Raw genomic sequence first — 19,198 nt, forward strand, 5'->3', positions numbered from 1 at the left:
TTTGTGTTTTAGATTTTGCTAAGCACGTTGACTTTTTAGAAGCCATAAGTAGTGCCTTGAGGGCCCTTTTGCAAACAATGGCCTCCAAGAACATTCCTCAGGTAAGGTTTTAAAATTTTTTATATGAAGCTAGCAAAGATTCTGTATAATGGAGGCAAAATTTATTAATTTTTTGAAGCATTTCTATTAGAAGAGTAATGCATATTCCTTGTAAAGTGAAAACAAAAGTACTTAAAGCATAAAAAGGGAAATCTTGTCGCCACTCTGCCGCCGGAGCATAGTTTTATCCATTTGTCTGGTTTTGGCTGCATCCAGTCTCGGCTGCGGCGTGTGGAATCATTTTCCTTGCGGCACAGGGGCTTCTATCTAGTTGATGGTGCTCAGGCTCAGTAGTTGCCCCTCGGCACGAGAGAGCTTAGTTCCCCGACCAAGGATTGAACCTCACCCCCTAACCTCATTATAATGTAGATTCTTAACCCTGGACCACCGGGGGAGTCCCCTATACAACTTTCTTTTTATTGGTATAATGTATTTGACATGTATGTTGTATTTTCTCTGAAAGCCATTTGTCTTTTTTTGAAATACTGCGTTACAGAAATTTTCAAGCATGCCCTCCAGATACTCCACAGTGACTTGTCTGCGCCTCTCTGATAGGTGCCTTTTCGTTTCTATTTTTTTACTTTCCATGAAGGAAAGTTTCAAACATCACGAAAAGCAGAGATAATAGTAGTTACCTGCAAACATTATCACCTAGCGTCAACAAGTCATTCTTTGTTTTCTTTCTTTCTTTCTTTTTGGCCGTGCTGGTCTTCATGGCTGTGCACGGGCTTTCTCGAGATGTGGCAGGTGAGGGCCATTCTGTAGTTGGGGTTCATGGGCTTCTCATTGCGCTGGCTCTTCTTGTTGCACCGCACGAGTTCTAGGGCTCATGGGCTTCACTGGTTGCAGCACGTGAGCTCAGTAGTTGTGGCGCACGGGCTTAGTTGCCCCATGGCACGTGAAGCTTCCCAGACTAGTGATCCAACCCATGTGCCCTGCCTTGGCAGGCAGATTCCTAACCATTGGACCCCCAGGGAAGTCCCATCTTGTTTTTCTTGTGTCTTTCATTTTCCCTACATTTTCGTTTTTGCTTCTTGGAATAGTTAAGGCAAATCATATTCTTTCACCCATGAATGTTTTATTGTGTGCTTCATTATGTTGTCTGTGACAGAAAATGAACTTTTAAAAAACTTAACCACATTACCATTATCTCAAACCTCCAAATTAACAGATGTTTTAAAATTATCGTTTAATATGCAGTCTGAGTTCACTTTTCCCTGATTGCTTTAAAAATGTTTCTCTCTCTTTTTTTTAATGGTTCGTTCAAATCAGCACCTAAGCAGGATCCATGTATTGTTCTTAGTTGATATTTTGGTCTCTTAAATGTGTATTTTTTTATAATTCATATACCATACAGTTCTCCCATTTAAAGTATGTAATTTAGTAACTTTTAGTACTGGACAAGGAAATGTCAACCCACTCCACTATTCTTGCCTGGGAAAGCCCATGGACAGAAGAGCCTGGTGGGCTATAATCCATTAGATCGCAAAGAGTCAGACATGACTGAGCAACTAGACGACAATTGTTCGCATGTTGACAGATTCTGAAATCTCTGAATCTATAACATCTCCCCTACCTGCCCACCTTTCCTCATACTGTCTTTCCATTGAGTAAAAGTTATCATTTATCCTAAAAAATTCCCCCCTTTCTCAGATGTGGCTGGCGAAACAATGTTATTTAACAGGTCTGTCTGTCTTCCATATTTCCTACAAATTGAGGGGTACGTCTAGAGCCTTACTTAGATTCAGGATCAGAGTTTTTAGACAAAAATAATTCGTAGTGGTGTATGTATATTTTATTTTTATATCACAAGTCTTACACTGTTGTAAAATAATGATGTTAAAATCTTAATATCCATAGATTCACTTGTAGCAACGAATGATTATTATATAGATCCATTATTTCATCAGGGTTTGCAAGATAAAGATACCCTAATTCTGTTGTTCCTTTTACATTTATTAGCTGTGATTCTTCCATAAGTAAGAACTTCTTATTTCATCAATTTTTGGTAACTTTGGAATACACTTTATACCAAAAAAGGCAGGGTATGGTTCTCTCTCCCCACCCGACCCTTTTTGCCAGAAAATGAGCTGGTGTCCTGCTGCTGCTGCTGCTGCCACTGCTAAGTCGCTTCAGTCGTGTCCGACTCTGTGCGACCCCATGGACGGCAGCCCACCAGGCTCTCCCATCCCTGGGATTCTCCAGGCAAGAACACTGGAGTGGGTTACCATTTCCTTCTCCAGTGCATGAAAGTGAAAAGTGAAAGTGAAGTCACTCAGTTGTGTCCGACTCTTAGCAACCCCATGGACTGTAGCCCACCAGGCTCCTCCATCCATGGGATTCTCCAGACAAGAGTACTGGAGTGGGGTGCCATCGCCTTCTCTGGAGTTGATGTCCTAGCAGTCTCTAAAAATGATCAGTGAATTTTTTTTTTTTAAGTATCATTATGAACTCATTATTATTTACTTCATCGTATGGCATATAGTTATTATTTTCAGAGTAATGCTGTTATTACTAACAATAACACTACTGGATGCAGTGTAAGATTTCTCTGTGATTCTTTTTGTCCTTAGGAAGAAAAATCCCTCTAGGACTGTACAAGTTACTATGCTTTAAAGTTGCTTTGAACAAATTTTCTTGTGTGGTTTGTTATAAAGCTAGCTTCAGTTTCAGCTTTTTTTAAAAGCATTTTTTGTTTGATTGCTCTAATTTTTCTTTTTTAATTAAATAAATTTTTTACCCAGTTTCAGAGTTAAAACTAAAGCAGGATATATTCAAGGGAAAATATGGTGTATACATACATTGAAATATTATTCGGCTCTAAAGAGGACTGAAATTTTGGTACACATTACTGCATGGATGAACCATGAAGACATTATGCTAAGTGAAATAACCAGACACAAAAGGACAAATATTATATTATAAGAATCCTCTATAAGGAACCTAGAATAATTAAATTCGTAAGGACAGAAAGTAGAAGAGTAGTTACCAGGGGCTCAGAGAGATATAGTTTGATAGGTTCAGGGTTGCAGTATGGGAAGATGAAAAAGTCCTGGGGATGGATGGTGGTGATAGTTGCTTAGACACCAGTGTGAATGTACTTCCTGCCACTGAACTATACATTTTTAAATGGTTGAAATGGTAAGTTTTATGTATATTTTATATGCACGCACACACGAATATATGTAGAGGGATGTCTGGTTTCTGTCCGCTTGCCCCTGTTCCTTCCTTTGTGCCATTGGTAGTCATCCTTATTGATTTTTTTATTTATCATTCTGTTGTTCTTTTTCAGAAAATATAAGCAAAATACGTATGTATTTGTATTTCACCCTTTTTCTTACAAGGATGCTTCTGCACTTTGCTTTTCTCTCTTATTAGTCACCATAGTATGTCGACGTTTCTCGTTTCTTCTTTGCAGCTTGATGCCTCCATCGTGTACATATTCCACATTTATTCGCCGTGTTTGCATTGCTGGATTTTTAGTTCTTTCCATCTTTTGCTATTACAAGTAGAACTGCAGCGAGTAGCACTTTACCGAAGTTCTGTTGTGTTTTTGCCATTATGTCTTTGCGGCCGATTTCTAGAGGTGGGCCTGCAGCTCAGAGAACAGATAGGCCAGTAGCTCTGCTCTAGGCATTGCTCTTGGCCCCCTCACAAGTCTGAGCCATTTCGAATCTCCACCAGCATCGTTGGAGAGTGCCTGTATTGTCACACCCTCACCAGCAGAATATGTTGTCAAAATGTTGGATTTTTACTGGTTTGTTGGTGAGAAATTGTATCTCAATTTTAATCTGCATTTCTTTTATTATGAGGAGGTTGGAGATCATTTCATGTCTTTCAAGGGCTTTTGCATTCTCTTTCTGTGACTTTCCTTGTCTTTGGCCAGCTTTGCTGTTGAGTTGATGGTCTTTTTCCTTTTTCTGATAAAGGGTAGATCCCAGGATTTCTCCCCCAGTTTATTGAAGCAGAAGCTCTGGGGAGGGGCCCAACCGTGTCTGCGTTTTAACAAGTTCTCCAGGCGATGGTCATGTGCACTGATATTTGAGAATCACAGATCTAAACCACGCTCGCTTCTTCCCTTCTGAAATTCTCCAGTTCTGAGTAACATGTCACTAGACCACACCATCTACCCCTCAGTTACAGTCACCCACCATCCCCAGGGGCCACTCATTCCTTGAAGATTCCTACTGTTGGACCCTGTTGTTTGTTACTGGTCCCATATGATTCTGGGTGATTTCAGAATCCACGTGGATACTCTTCCCAGGAACCTGGCTTTGCAGTTCTTGGGCCTCCTTTCCTCCTATGGGCTGTCTCCCATCCTTCCTTCCTTAGTCATTGCATGGCCACGCCTCTAGAGCAGTGCTATCCAGACTTGGCCTTCTTTCAGAGTCTTAACAGAGAGTCGCTCATGTTTTACCGTTAAATATAGTCTATGATGTTGGCCTGTAATATATATCTTTAAGTTGTATTCTTTTAATTTTTTTCCAGGAACAAAACTTTTGACCTTCAGTTTCTGTGAAATGGAAAGTGACATTCGCACTTTAATGATACCTGCATCCATGAGTGCAGATCAGCTTAAAGCACTTCCCTGGTAGTCCAGGGTTAAAACTCCAGGCTTCCAATGCTGGGATCACAGGGCATGGGTTCAGTTCCTGGTTGAGGAGTGAAGATCCCAGATGCCACATGCTGCATGGTGCGGCCAAAAATGAAGTCAAATCAGCTTAAAATAAAAGTTATCACTATGTGGTAGAAGCACTATGTAATTGGAAGCGTTTTACAATCTTTAATAATCTACCATAGCACATGTCTCAAGAGTCAGCTCTTACCTTATGTAGGTTCAGCCCATTTTTTACAGGCTCCCAGCCATGATAGAGTAAGTGGTGACAGTGACGTGAGCAGGCCTCATCCTAGTGCAGAATTAGTTGTTTTTAGGAGTGTTTAGACTATTTAATAACTTGCCCACCCATTGTTCTTGTCACTTGTAGAGTCGTGCCACCGGTACAAGAGATTCTCGCCAATCCCAAGGCATGTGCTATTGGAACTGGCCAAGTTTAACATGCTAAATACTCTCTCCTTCTCTTTCAACAGTGCATGACTCCTGACCAGCTGATGACGCTGTGCACAGCAGGCATCCACAGTAGTAATGTGGGGGTGAGAGTGAACGTGGTCAGTATTTTAGGAATCACAGGCAGCGTCCTAGCCAAAGAAGATGGCACACTCGACACTCTCAAGGTAAAACACTGTGCTTCCAACCTGAACCATTAACTCACTAAAAACGGAAGGAGAGTGACTTTAAAATCACTTCTGTGGATTTCAAAATCTCCTGTGGATTTCATGAGATGAAATCATATCAAGAAATTGTTTATTAAGATACATTATAAAGTATACCCTTTGGTCTGCTCTTACTCCATGAGTCAGACTGAAGAGTTGAGTCTCATTTTGCTATTTAACTTTATTCTGGAGATGTTTTTCAAAAGTAAATTTGTCTTCAGCGGAAGGCCAAGGTTCAAAGTTGTTCAAGTTGACCCTGCTTTGACTGTTGCGTAAAATGTGTGCACATTATATTCTCCTGAGGATATAGAGCAATCCAAACAGTTTTCCCAGCACACCAGGCTGAAGTGCAGTCTGCTCTTTGCCACCCAGTTCATCCCGAGACCACTCCGTGGTCTTAAGCGGCGACTCTGGCAGTGCCTGCACACTAGGAGCTCACTCAGCATGTTTGCTTCCAGCACTTGATCTAAGCAAGTTGCTCAGCAACTGCACCGCCAGAGGTACAGCCTAGTAACTAAAGGGACAGTAATAGTAAAGGTACCCTTCTTTGTGCTAACAGTAATTGCCGAAGCGTGGATTACTGGCAGTGGATAATAAGCTGGTTCTTATAAATTATTTCTTTTTTATATATAATTTTATTTCTTTATTTATTTTGGCTGTAGCGGGTCTTCGTTGCAGTGCACAGGCTTTCACTGTGGTGGCTGCTCTTTTGCGGAGCACAGGCTGTAGGGCTCGTGGGCTCAGAAGTCGCGGCGCATGGGCTCAGTAGCTGTGGTGCACGGGCTTGGTTGCCCCAGGTCATGTGGGGTCTTCCCAGACTTGGGATTGAACCCACGTCTCCTGCACTGGCAGGCAGATTCTTTACCGCTGAGCCACCAGGGAAGCCCCTAAAGTACTTCTTAACTTGCTAAGAGCTTAACAGTGTGACTGGTATTTTTCAGAAGCCTGTTTCAAAACAATGATATGTGCACATCCAAACCATTTGAAAGTGAAAGTTGCTCAGTCGTGTCCAACCCATTGTGACCCCATGGACTTGTATAGTCCATGGAATTTTCCAGGTCAGGATACTAGAGTGGGTAGCCTTTTCCTTCTCTGGGGGATCTTCCCAACCCAGGGTTCAAACCCAGGTCTCCTGCATTGCAGGCAGATCCTGTACCAGTTGAGCTACCAGGGAAGCTAAGGCACATCACCCCTAAAATTCCAGTCCCCTAGTTCCACTCCAGAGAGGCAGCCACTGGTACCCATTCCTTGTGTGTCACTCCAGAGATTCTAATATGTAGACCCTAAGTGAGAGAGCACGGCTGTATCACTCTGTGCATGTACACATATACCATTGAGCACGCATAGGTGTAGTCACTGCCCACCCCTTAAGACTGTCAAGTCCAAGGCCCACTTTGAGGAACCGCAGATTTTTCTCAGGCATAACGTAAGATTTCCAAAATGTTTTTATTTAGTCACATTTTCAAGCATGAAGAAAAGTAGAAAGTGCAGTGAATTTTGTATAGCCATCAAGCGTATTTAACAGTTACGAATTTTCTATCGTTTGTACTTAAAGTACTTCCTCTGCTGAATGTGTTAAATTAATGACATCCTGGTATTGTGTCCCTATTATTCAGTATGTACTTCTTAAAAATAAAGACAGTTCTTTTGTATAGCCACCATTATTATGCCATACACAATTATTTCTTAATATGGCTAATACTTGGTCCATATTCAAATTCTTCCAGTTGTTGCCAGGATAACTGTTTACAGATCGTCTGTTTAAAGCAGGGTCTAAGTCAGGTCTCCATGTTGTGCTTGGTTTGGGGTCTTCGAAAAGACTCTGATGCTGGGAGGGATTAGGGGCAGGAGGAGAAGGGGACGACAGAGGATGAGATGGCTGGATGGCATCACTGACTCGATGGACGTGAGTTTGAGTAGACTCCGGGAGTTGGTGATGGACAAGGAGGCCTGGCGTGCTGCGATTCATGGGGTTGCAGAAAGTCGGACACGACTGAGCGACTGAACTGAACTGAAGTCTCTCTTCGTTGAGAGCTTTGTCCCGTCTAGTACCTCCCACACGCCGCCTCTTTCTCCCTCAGCTTCTGGGTCAGTTGGCTCCTAGTGTTCAGCCTTGTGGATTTGTCCTATTGCCTCCCTGTGGTGGTAAGTTTGTTCCTTTATCTTCTGAATTTCCTGGAGAGTGGAGCTTAGATCTAAAGGCTAGGTTAGGTTCAGGTTCAGCTTTTTCAGTAAGACTACTTCACAGGTGATGCTGAACGTTCCATGTTTGTAATAGGGTATTAAATTTATTTAGTATTGATATTTTTGGCTGTGCTTGGTCTTCATTGGTGCGTGTGGCCTTTCTCTAGTTGCAGTGAGCGGGAGCAACTCTCCGTTTCAGGGCACAGACTTCTGGTTGCAGGGGCTTCCCTTGTTGCACAGCGCGGGCTCCTGGGCGCTCGGCCTTCAGTAGCTGTGGCTCCTGGGCTCTGGAGCGCAGACTCAGAGGTTGTGGCGCACAGCCCGAACTGCTCCCCAGCTTGTCGCATCTTCCCGAACCAGGAACTGAACCTGTGTCCTCTGCTTTGGCAGGCGGATTCTCAACCACTGTACCACCAGAGAAGTCCCAATGGGATATTTAAATTTAAATACTCTCCTAGAGGTTTTCTTGACCACTTAAATTTAGATGAGAAAATGGAGGTCCAGAGTGAGTAGCAAGGTCCCAGAGTCACCCTGTTATTTACAGTAGAGCTGCATTTCAGACTCAGCATTTTCACTCTCTCACCCATAATAACAGGTGTGTGCATTGCCCTTAAAGATGTAAACGGTGAAGCAAAACAACCAAAATAAAACAACCTTACTCTTGACCAGTTCTTTGCATTGGGAATAGTTTGTTCCTATAGCTAGCTAATCATAAAAAAAAAATGAGTGGATGTTAAAAATCATCACAGTGAAGCAAATGAGATTGTATGTTCTTAATTTTTTTAATGTCTGAGTGTTTCTCATATAATTTAAAAAGCAGGGTTTTTTTTGTTACTGATAATATTTATATGCATTTGACACCGTGGGAAAAGCCTTCTTGATAGAGATAGATAGAAGGGAAAATTTAATAATTTCTAGTGTCAGTCTATCGTATGTCATTTATGGATCTAAGTTCACTTTATTTACTAATATAAACTAAGGTTTTGAATTTATCTTGCTTACATTATACTTGGTATTTTTGTAAATATATGTCAAGTCTTTAGTCTTTTAGAAGTGTTAACTTTTCCCTAGCATTTGTATGTAAAACTTTATGCGTGAATTGTTGTCACATTTCAAGTTAGTACTTATTTTGAATACTGACTTAGAATATTGGACGATCCCTTGCTGTGTTTTCTTTTCTCCAGACCATCGGGTGCTTTCTGCTTGAGGTTGCCACCAAAGACCCCTGTCTTGTGGTAGCAGGGGAGGCCTTGGATGCCCTCTTTGACGTTTTTGCAGACGGCAAAGAAGCTGAAAGGGCCTCAGTTCAAATTAAATTGTTATCTACTCTGAAAGAATTCCAGCCAGTCTTCAAAATGAAGGTATGTAACGTTTTGTTTGGCTTCCCTGGTGGCTCAGTGGTAGAGTCCACCTGCCAACGCAGGAGATGTGGGAAGATCCCCTGGAGAAGGAAATGGCAGCCCCACTCCAGTATTCTTGCCTGGGAAATCCCATGGACAGAGGAGCCCAGCAGGCTTCAGTCCGTGGGGTTGCAAAAGAGTCGGACACGACTTAGTGACTAAACAACCAGTGGTGTATTTAGAAATGCTGACGTCTCCGCATGCTGTGGGACAAGGGTGTGTGTGGTTCCCTGCTTGCAATCTTGGTGATTCACATAGCGCTTCGTCCCCAGTTCTGTGTAAATGCTTGTTGGCTGAGTCAGGGCGACTGAGCTCTTTCTGTTGAATCACTGTGACTTGAGCCAAAATGGTGTGGACAAGTTGCTCTCTCTGCGGCGGTTTAGCAGTGTTAACAATGCTTATGTGTAAGCACTACAGTCCGGCCTGCAAAGCACTTTCAGAGACAGTGTTAAATTTATTTTATATCATGTAATGCATTGTAGGCTGACTTCATTTATTTCCCTTTGGTCCTCTGAAAAAAAAAAATGGCAAACAAACTCTCAGCTGGTCTGTAATGGAGAATGCAGCTACCTTCATTTGCCTTTTTATCGATCGATTGATTGATTCATCAGAAGCATCAAAGCTAACTTTGAGTCAAAAAGATAATTTTAAATGTTTTGGTGTTTGGGGGAAAGCAATGAGAAATTTTAAAAACAGGCCTTTGATCACATATTCACAAATTTAAGTTGGCCAATTCTCCTCTTATTTAAATCTATATATTTCATTTTGAGAAATAAAAATATTTGTATTTTTTGACTTTACATTTTGAATTTAACTTTTGCCTTTAATTCTCTGTCAGGAAAGTAGAGGTTTTAATGGAAAATTAGCTCACTTTTGTTGCTTTCCAGTGTCTATTTCTTTTCTCTAACAAGCGTCAAAGGCAGAATTCAATTCCCATAGGCAGAACTCGGTGACAGGTTTTTAGGTAAAATGATTGTATGTCTAGAAATATAAACTTTTTGAATTTTTTTAAGGTGTAAAAAAATAGTTTTGTTTTCCAGAAGGAAAAAAAATAGCCACACATGCCATGCCCATTCTCACAGATAGGTCAGTGTTTGTTTAGGAACGTTAATAACTGGTTTATCCTGTAGCATTTTCATGTTTTGACATCTTACATTTAAAAATATAGTAGTACAGTGGCTGACTTTGAGTCAAGCGTCACTAGTAGGTGACTTTAGTCTTAAGGGGGGAAAACTAATCAGCTTGCTCTTAATTATGCTTTGTTTAAGCCTCTAGTTCTGCTTGGGTTTTGTTTCGTTTTGAGATATAATTAGCATACTACAACATAGTGTTAGTTTGTGCAACATAATGTTTGGAGACGCATGTCTATTAGAAAATGATTACCACAGTGACTTTAGTTAACATGCACCACCACACGTAGTGATAAATCTATTTTCTTGTAATGAAAACTTTTAAGATCCACTTTCTTAGTAACTTTCAAATACCTAATTCAGTGTTGCTAACGGCAGTCACCTTGCATCCCATCCTCAGAACTCACGCCTCTTACGCAGTCGATGTGTAAGACCCTGTGCAAATGCACTTAAACACATGGATTTTTTCTGTGGTAAACACTGCAGTGCAGTATGATCTGCAGTTGGTTGGACCTGTGGCCAACACTGAGCTGGCACTTGGGTTTTCAACAAGGGGGTAGGGAGTTGGCACCGCTAACCCCTGCAGTGTTCAGGGGTCATCTGGAACTGAAAGTGTGTGCCTTTTGACCACTTTCACCCATTTCACCCTCCCCACACCCGGGGCGGGTGGTGTTTTTTGTTTGGGGTGGCTTTTTTTCTGTGTTTATTTTCGCTGCTTGGCGTCTTAGTTGGGTACACTGGATCTTCTGTCTTCGCTGTGGCATGCAGGATCTTTAGTTGCAGCAGGTGGATCTAGCTCCCTGACCAGGGATCAAACCTGGGCCCCCTGCATTGGGAGCATGGAGTCTTAGCCACCGGACCTCCAAGCGCATTCCCTCGGTATTTATTTTTTAAGCAGTGAGAAGTTTTATTCCCACCTGTTCCTAACCTGCCTCATGGGTAACCAAACGGAATGGTGTTTCTCTGCACAAAGACAAATGTACGTTAGTATTTTTCCCCTTTATTATCCAACAGATAGCATAATATATTCACAGCCTTGTACTTTATGTACTTTTATTTTACACTGTCTCCTAGAGACATTTCTAAACCAGTACATGGAGGGTGTCCACATTGTTCTTAAAGGTCACAAGCCCTCTAAACTTCTGAAAAAGGAGTCTGAAGGGAAAGGAAAATATCTCCTGTCCTTGCAGCCCCTGGGAAAGCAGATGTGGTTGAGAGTCATCAGACTCTGCAGAAGCAAATGCTTAGAGAGCAGTTATGTCAACTGTGAACTAGGAGAATAACCCCTCATCTCCGGAACGCCCATTGTTCTGATTGATTTGCCTACCTAGTATGCATGGCAGTGATAGTGCTGTTTAACTGAGTGTTTTTCTTTTCTTAAAGCTATAAAGCCCTGATGAAGTATCTTTGTTAGCCAGAATGGCAGCATGCAGTTTTTTATATGACTGTCCTTTGTAAATGAAACCACAGTTGCATTAAAGGCTGTTTGGTTTATATTTAGCCCCAAATTGCATTTAAACACAGCATAGTGCATTTTGCTAAAAAACTTCTCTAGAGCAGACATCCTCAAAAGTGCCCTGTATCAGCAGTGCCAGCATCACTTGGTAACTTGTTGTAAATGCAAATTCTCAGGCCTAACTCCAGACCTATCAGAAACTATGTGGACCGGCCTTGTTCAGTCGCTCAGTCACATCCAGCTCTTTGTAACCCCATGGACTGCAGCATGCTAGGCTTCATTGTCCTTCCCTATCTCCTTGAATTTGCCTAAATTAATGTCCATTAAATTGGTGATGCCATCCAACCATCTCATCCTTTGTCATCCCCTTCTCCTCCTGTCCTCTCTTTCCCAGCATCAGGGTCTTTTACAATGAGTTGGCTCTTTGCATCAGGTAACCAAAGTATTGGAGCTTTAGCAATCTTTTTTAAATAAGCCTTCCAAATGGACTTGCCTGGTAGCTCAGCTAGTAAAGAATCTGACTGCAATGCAGGAGATCCCGGTTTGATTCCTGGGTCGGGAATATACCCTGGAGAAGGGTTAGGCTACCCGCTCCAGTATTTTGGGGGGCTTCCCTGGTAGCTCAGCTGGTAAAGAATCCACCTGCAATGCAGGAGACCTGGGTTCGATCCCTGGGATGTGAAGATCCCCTGGAGAAGGGGACGGCTACCCATTCCAGTAGTCTGGCCTGTATAGTCCGTGGGATTGCAAAGAGTCGGACATGACTGAGCAACTTTGACTGTGACTTTTCCAAATGCTAAAATAAGTATCATTTAAAAAGTGCACAGGATTTCCCTGGTGGTCCAGTGGTTAAGAATCCACCTGCCCGTGCAGGGGCCACGAGTTCAATCCCTGGTCCAGGAAGATCCCACATGCCAAGAGGCAGCTAAGCCCATGCACCACAACGACTGACTCCACTCACTGGAGTTACTGAAGCCTGTGCACCCTAGAGCCTGTGCTCTGTAGAAAGAAAAGCCACCACAGCGGGAAGACCGTGCACCGCAGCTGGAGAGTAGCCCCTGCTCGCTCCAGCTAGAGAAAGCCTGCGCACATCAGCGAAGACCCGGCACAGCCAGAAATCAGTAAAAAATGAAGAAAAGGTGCATGATCTAATTTATCTTTGTTACAGCTCACGTACTGTGTTCCATCACCTTGGAAGTGAAAATGTTCCACCGATTTCTGGCAACCGTTTGTTCTAAAAATAAATACACCCCAAATTAAATGCTTTCTTATTTAAAGGCGTTAGTGGTAGATACCAAATCTCATATGATATTTTTTTGGCAGATACGAAAAGAAGGGAGAACTAAATACAGTCCAGATCAGCTGTGTGTTCTTGACAACGTGAAGATGAATTTGAGAAGATTTGTCGCTTATCAAGAAACTGTTGAGAAAAGACTGACTACTTGAACCATTGAAAGAGACCAGTCCTCACACCAAAGTTTTCAACACTGAAGAATACTAGAGGGTTTCCTTTTAGGGTGTTTTTTCTGAAAGTCATTTTCTTTTTAGTGACTTGGTGTTCTGTGTATTCATTTGAAGTTGATAAAAGCTCCAGGATGTGTCAGAGACTCCTTTTAAGCTCTGGGATCTGTGTGGCATTGCTGGCGCTCTCAGGCTTCCAGCATGTTTCAATCACTGGAAACCCAAAGGTGGGAAACACAGTGAATCTCAGGTGCTTCTTCATGAGCAGGGAGACACTGCCAAACAATCACGTTCCCTTGGATTTTGCAAAAGAAAATCCAGAGCATAACGTGGATGCCCTTTTAAGCCAGTGTCATTTTATAATAACTAAATATTTAACTGAAATATGAAAACACGCTCTATAACTTTTTCTGGTATGAGATCTATCAATTATGCCTACCTTTCATGACGAGGGGAATGAGTTGGATTCATACTCCACTATTTAGTAGACTATACTCCTCACTAATGAGGCCATCATCACCCTCTGTATGAAAGGATCTGATCCGTTGATTTGTAACATCACTCCTTATTTAATTTGAAATGCAATCAAAATTGGGAGAATGTGTTTTTTAATAAATAATTTTTAAATTGAAAGCTTTGTGTCTTGCAAAATCTTTTTTAAAATGCCAGATAATCCTGTTCCTGGGTGTCTGCTTGCTAATGGATTTTGCTTTGAATATATGTGTGCTATTAAAAACAAGGTTTATGAAGGGAGGTGGGATGAATTGGGAGATTAGGACTGACATATCCACTCTTGATAGTATGCATGAAATAACTTACGAGAGCCTACTGCATGGCACAGGAGACTACTCGGTGCTCTGTGGTGCCCTAAACGGGAAGGAAATCCAAAAAAGAGGGATATATGTAAACATACAGCCGATTCACTTTGCTGTACAGCAGAAACTAACAGCAGTAAAGCAGCTACTCCAATAAAAATTAATTTTTAAAAAAGGACATCTTTATTCCTCGAATCTCCAGCATCGCTATCGGTGTCCTTCAAGAAGCAGGTGGCAGGTGGATCAAAGGGAGGGAGTTTCAGTGCACATCACTGAGCACGGCCCCTCTCCCAGGTCCATTGTCTGTCCACTTGCCTGATCAGAGGAGTTGGAGACTTGAAAATTTCCCTGCTGTAGATCTCAGTTGATCTGTTAAAAGGCCCCATACCCAGTATAGGACTTTAGGTAACTGACATCCATCACCTCACATACTTAGATTTTTTTCACCTTGTGGTAAGACTCTTTAAGGATCTGCTTTCTCAGCAGCTTTCAGCTGTTCAATACAGTATTAACTATAGTCACTATGCCTACGTTACATGCCCAGTAACTTAAAATTGGGAGTTTGTTCCTTTTGCCTACCTTCACCCATTTTGCTTGTCTTCCAGCACCCAGCCCTGGCCCCGTGCCTCAGGCAACTGACGATCTGTTCTCTCTTCTCTGTGAGTTTGGTTGGTTGGGTGTTTTTCAGGTTCCATGTGTAAGTGAGATCATACAGTATTTGTTTTCCTGTGATTTATTTCACTTAGCATAATATCCTCAAAGTATATCCTTGCTGTCACCAGCGGCAGGATTTCCATCTTTTTTATGGCTGAATAATATCCCATTGTGTATATACACTACATTTTCTGTATCCATACATCCATTGGTGGACATTTAGTTTGTTTCCCTGTCTTGGCTACTGTGAGTAAGGCTGCAATAAACATGCAGTGCAGCTATCTTTTTCTGACAGTGATTTTGTTTCCTTCAGATCTGTACCCAGAGTTGGAATTTCTGGATCATGTGGTGGTTTTATTTCCAATTTTCTGAGGAACCTCCCTACTGTGTTCAGTAGTACCCACACCAATTTACTTTCCCACCAATACTGCACAAAGATTCCCTTTTCTCCGCATCTTCACCAACACTTTATCTTTTTGTACATCATTCTAGCAGGTGTAAGGCTCATTGTAGTTTTGAGAGACAAATTATTTCAGTGAAGAAAAGTTTCAGAGTTCTCCCTGCATCAAATATTTATAGCATATATTCATTTTCAAAGAGAATAAAATTTCCAATTTTGTCATCTTTCCCACACTTTCTAACCCATAAACCTGAAATATCTAGCACAGGGCCTAGTTCATAGTAGGCTCTCGATAAATTTGTCAAATAAATGTTAGTGATTTTCTGTCTTATTAAGCAAGCCTGTTGCAGTTGTTCAATGCAGAATCATCCTATGGAACAGTAGAATGTGAGTTATGACATTGGAAATGTGCCATCCCCCCAATTTTTTAGGCTCTGAGGCATTAATAGTCTGCAGTGCTATCATTTAATTTTACTACTCTGAACAACAGGAAAGATAGGAAAAGATTAAATGTACAGCTGTTTATATACTAGCTCAGTAAGCATATGAATGTTATTCACAGCACAGCAAAACAGAAACTACAGTTTTTTTCCTGAAGGAAAAAAATTTGCTTTAAAATACACTTATTTGCAAATTATCCAGAATAGTCCATTAAAAAGATACACTTTTTTTAATAGTTGGAATATTCAAGCTCATGTGACAGCCCTTATTCTAGAAGGTACCTTTAAGTGTCCAGCCTGCCGTGGCATGCTATCCAAGGAAATAAAAATCACTGCTTTAGTTCTCTTTTTCTGTAACATGGAAACTCATTTTAAGATAGAATTGATTTTGAAATATTAGTCATGTAATTACATTTCTTTATCTGCAGTTTTATCTTTTGCCTTTATCTAGTCTTTCAAAAAAATACCTCTGAGTTACCAGGATGGAGAAAGTTTCTTATCTCTTCAGTGTTCCTGTTCAGCCAGTTCTGTTGTAGCCTTGCTCCCTGCCTTTTTGAAATTGCACGGACCAATACTTGATTGTACAGGCAGACCTCAGACACATTGCAGATTTGGGTCTAGACAACCACTTTAAAGCAAGCATCACAATAAAATGAATCACGAATTTTTGATTTCGCAGTACATATACTGTACTATGGTCTATTAAGTGTGCAATACCTTAATTTTCAAATACTTTATTGCTAATAAAAATGCTACCCATCATCTGAGCCTTCAGGGAGTTGTAATCTTTTTGCTGGGAGAGGGTCTTGCCTCGATGTTGATGGCTGCTGACTGATCAGGGTGGTGGTTGCTGAAGGTTTGAGGTGGCTGCAGTAATTTCTAAGTCACCAAGGAAGCATCCATGGCCTCTTTCTTTCACAAACAAGTTCTCTGTAGCATGCAATGGTGTTTGATAGCATTTTACCCACACAACTTCTTGCAGAACTGGAGTCAATCCTCTCAAACCCTGTTCCTGCTATGTCAACTAAGTTTTTGCTTATCAATGAGAAGAACTCCTCATCCATTAAAAGTTTTAAAATGAGATTGCAGCAATTCAGTCACATCTTCAGACTCTCCTTCTGATTCTAGGTCTCCCTATTTCCACCATTTCTGCAATAACTTCCTACACTGAAATCCTGAACTTCTCAAAGTCATGCATTAGAATTGAAGTCATTTTCTCCAAAACTCCTGTTAATGTTGTTATTTTGACCTCTTCCCATGAACCGTGAATGTTTTTAATGGTATCTAGAATGGTGAATCCTTTCTACAAGGTTTTCAGTTTATTTTGCCCAGGTCCACCAGAGGAATTGCTATCTCTGGCAGCTATAGCCTTATGAAATCTATTTCTTATAATAAGACTTAAAAATGAAAATTACTCTTTATCCATGGACTTCAGAATGGGAAGTTGCATTAGCAGGCATAAAAACAGCATTAATCTCATCGTACATCTCCATCAGAGCTCTGAGTGACTAGGTACATTGTCAATGAACACTAATATTTTGAAAAATCTTTTCTGAGCAGTAGTTCTCAACAATGAGCTTAAAATATTCAGTAAACCATGTTTTACACAGATGTGCTGTCATCTAGATTTTATTGTTTGACTTTCAGAGCACCAGTAGGGTATATTCAGTCTAGTTCTTAAGGGTACGAGGACTTTAGGAATGAAAAAGGAGTATTGGGTTCAACTTAAAAGTCACCAGCTATATTAGCCCCTAACAAGAGAATCAGCCTGTCCTTTGCAGCTTTGAAACCAGGATTGAGATAGCCTCTTCAGCTGTAAGTTCCAGATGGCATCATCTCCTAGTTTAAGGATGTTTCATCTCCAGGGAAAATGTTTTGTTTAGCGTAGCCACTTCCATGAACAGAGGAGCCTGGTGGGCTGTAGTCCATGGGGTCACAAGAGTTGGACATGACTAGTGACTGAATACACACACACACACACACACACACACACACACACACACACACACACTCACCCCTCATTAACTATGAGAGCTAACTCTCTGGATAACTTGCTGCGACTTCTGCAGCAGCACACGCTGCTTCACCTTGCTCTTCCGCGTTATGGAGATGGTCTCTTTCCAGAAGCCTCATGAACCAACCTCTGCTACCTTCTAACTTCCTTCTGCAGATTCTCACCTCTCTCAGGAGTCACAGGATTAAAGAGAGTTAGGGCTTTGCTTTGGATTAGGTTTTGGTTTAAAGGAATGTTGTGAGTGGTTTGATCTATCCAGATCACTAAAATTTTCTCCATTTCAGCTATAAGGCTCTTCGACCTTATCGTTCCTGTGTTCACTGAAGTAGCACTTTTAATTTCCTTCCAGCCCTTTTCCTTTGCATTCACAACCTGGCTAACTGGCTCAAGAGCCTGAGTGTTTGGCCAGTCTCGGCTTTCACCTGACTTTTTCGCTGTTGGTGGTGTTCAGTCTCTAAGTGGTGTCCGACTCTGTGACTCCGTGGACTGCAACACCAGTCTTCCCTGTCCTTCACTATTTCCCAGAATTTGCGCAACCTCATGGCAACTGAGTCAGTGATGCCATCCAGTCATCTCATTCTCTGTTGCCTCCTCTTCCTCCTGCCTTCAATTTTTCTAGCATCGGGTTCCTTTCTAAGTAGAAGGGTCTTCTCTACTGAGCTTACTCTAACTTTCGATTTAAAGTGAGAGATATGTGACTCTTCTTTTCACTTACACACTTAGAGACTAATTCAATTCAGTTCAGTTCAGTCGCTCAGTCGTGTCCAACTCTTTGCGACCCCATGAATTGCAGCACGCCAGGACTCCCTGTCCAGCACCAACTCCTGGAGTTCACCCAAGCTCATGTCCATTGAGTCGGTGATGCCATCCAGCCATCTCATCCCCTGTCCTCCCCTTCTCCTCCTGCCCCCAATCCCTCCCAGCATTAGAGTCTTTTCCAGTGAGTCAGCTCTTTGCATGAGGTGACCAAAGTACTGGAGTTTCAGCTTTAGCATCAGTACTTCCAAAGAACACCCAGGACTGATCTCCTTCAGAATGGACTGGTTGGATCTCCTTGCAGTCCAAGGGACCCTCAAGAGTCTTCTCCAACACCACAGTTCAAAAGCATCAAATCTTTGGCGCTCAGCTTTCTTCACAGTCCAACTCTCACATCCATACATGACTGCTGGAAAACCATAGCCTTGACTAGACAGACCTTTGTTGTCAAAGTAATGTCTCTGCTTTTGAATATGCTATCTAGGTTGGTCATAAGTTTTCTTCCAAGGAGTAAGCGTCTTTTAATTTCATGGCTGCAGTCACCATCTGCAGTGATTTTGGAGCCCAGAAAAATAAAGTCTGACACTGTTTCCACTGTTTCCCCATCTATTTCCCATGAAGTGATGGGACCAGATACCATGATGTTCGTTTTCTGAATGTTGAGCTTTAAGCCAACGTTTTCACTCTCCACTTTCATTTTCATAAGAGGCTCTTTAGTTCCTCTTCACTTTCTGCCATAAGGGTGGTATCATCTGTGTATCTGAGGTTATTGATATTTCTCCAGGCAATCTTGATTCTGGCTTGTGCTTCTTCCAGCCCAGTGTTTCTCATGATGTACTCTGCATATAAGTTACATAAGCAGGGTGACAATATGCAGCCTTGACGTACTCCTTTTCCTATTTGGAACCAGTCTGTTGTTCCATGTCCAGTTCTAATTGTTGCTTCCTGACCTGCATATAGGTTTCTCAAGAGGCAGGTCAGGAGGTCTGGTATGCCCATCTCTTTCAGAATTTTCCACAGTTTCTTGTGATCCACACAGTCACAGGCTTTGGTATAGTCAATAAGCCAGAAATAGATGTTTTTCTGAAACTCTCTTGCTTTTTCCATGATCCAGCGGA

General features: G+C 41.7%; 1 protein-coding gene across 3 annotated transcripts in view; it reads left to right on the top strand.

Annotated features, from left to right (window-relative positions):
• The window catches only part of HEATR3 (HEAT repeat containing 3), a 36,168-nt gene extending 22,534 nt beyond the window's left edge, over window positions 1-13,634 (top strand). For 2 of the 3 annotated variants that reach the window (XM_060397932.1, XM_060397933.1), the window contains 3 exons: window positions 13-101; window positions 5,188-5,331; window positions 8,739-13,634. In XM_060397932.1, coding sequence (XP_060253915.1) covers window positions 13-101; window positions 5,188-5,331; window positions 8,739-9,116 — 611 coding nt within the window. In that variant the 3' untranslated portion in view covers window positions 9,117-13,634. The remainder of the gene's footprint in view (window positions 1-12; window positions 102-5,187; window positions 5,332-8,738) is intronic. The other variant, XM_004014977.6, reaches the window with a different exon arrangement.
• Window positions 13,635-19,198: the final 5,564 nt, after the last annotated feature.

The sequence above is a fragment of the Ovis aries genome, chromosome 14, assembly GCF_016772045.2.
Source record: "Ovis aries strain OAR_USU_Benz2616 breed Rambouillet chromosome 14, ARS-UI_Ramb_v3.0, whole genome shotgun sequence".
NCBI classification, from domain to species: Eukaryota; Metazoa; Chordata; class Mammalia; order Artiodactyla; family Bovidae; genus Ovis; species Ovis aries.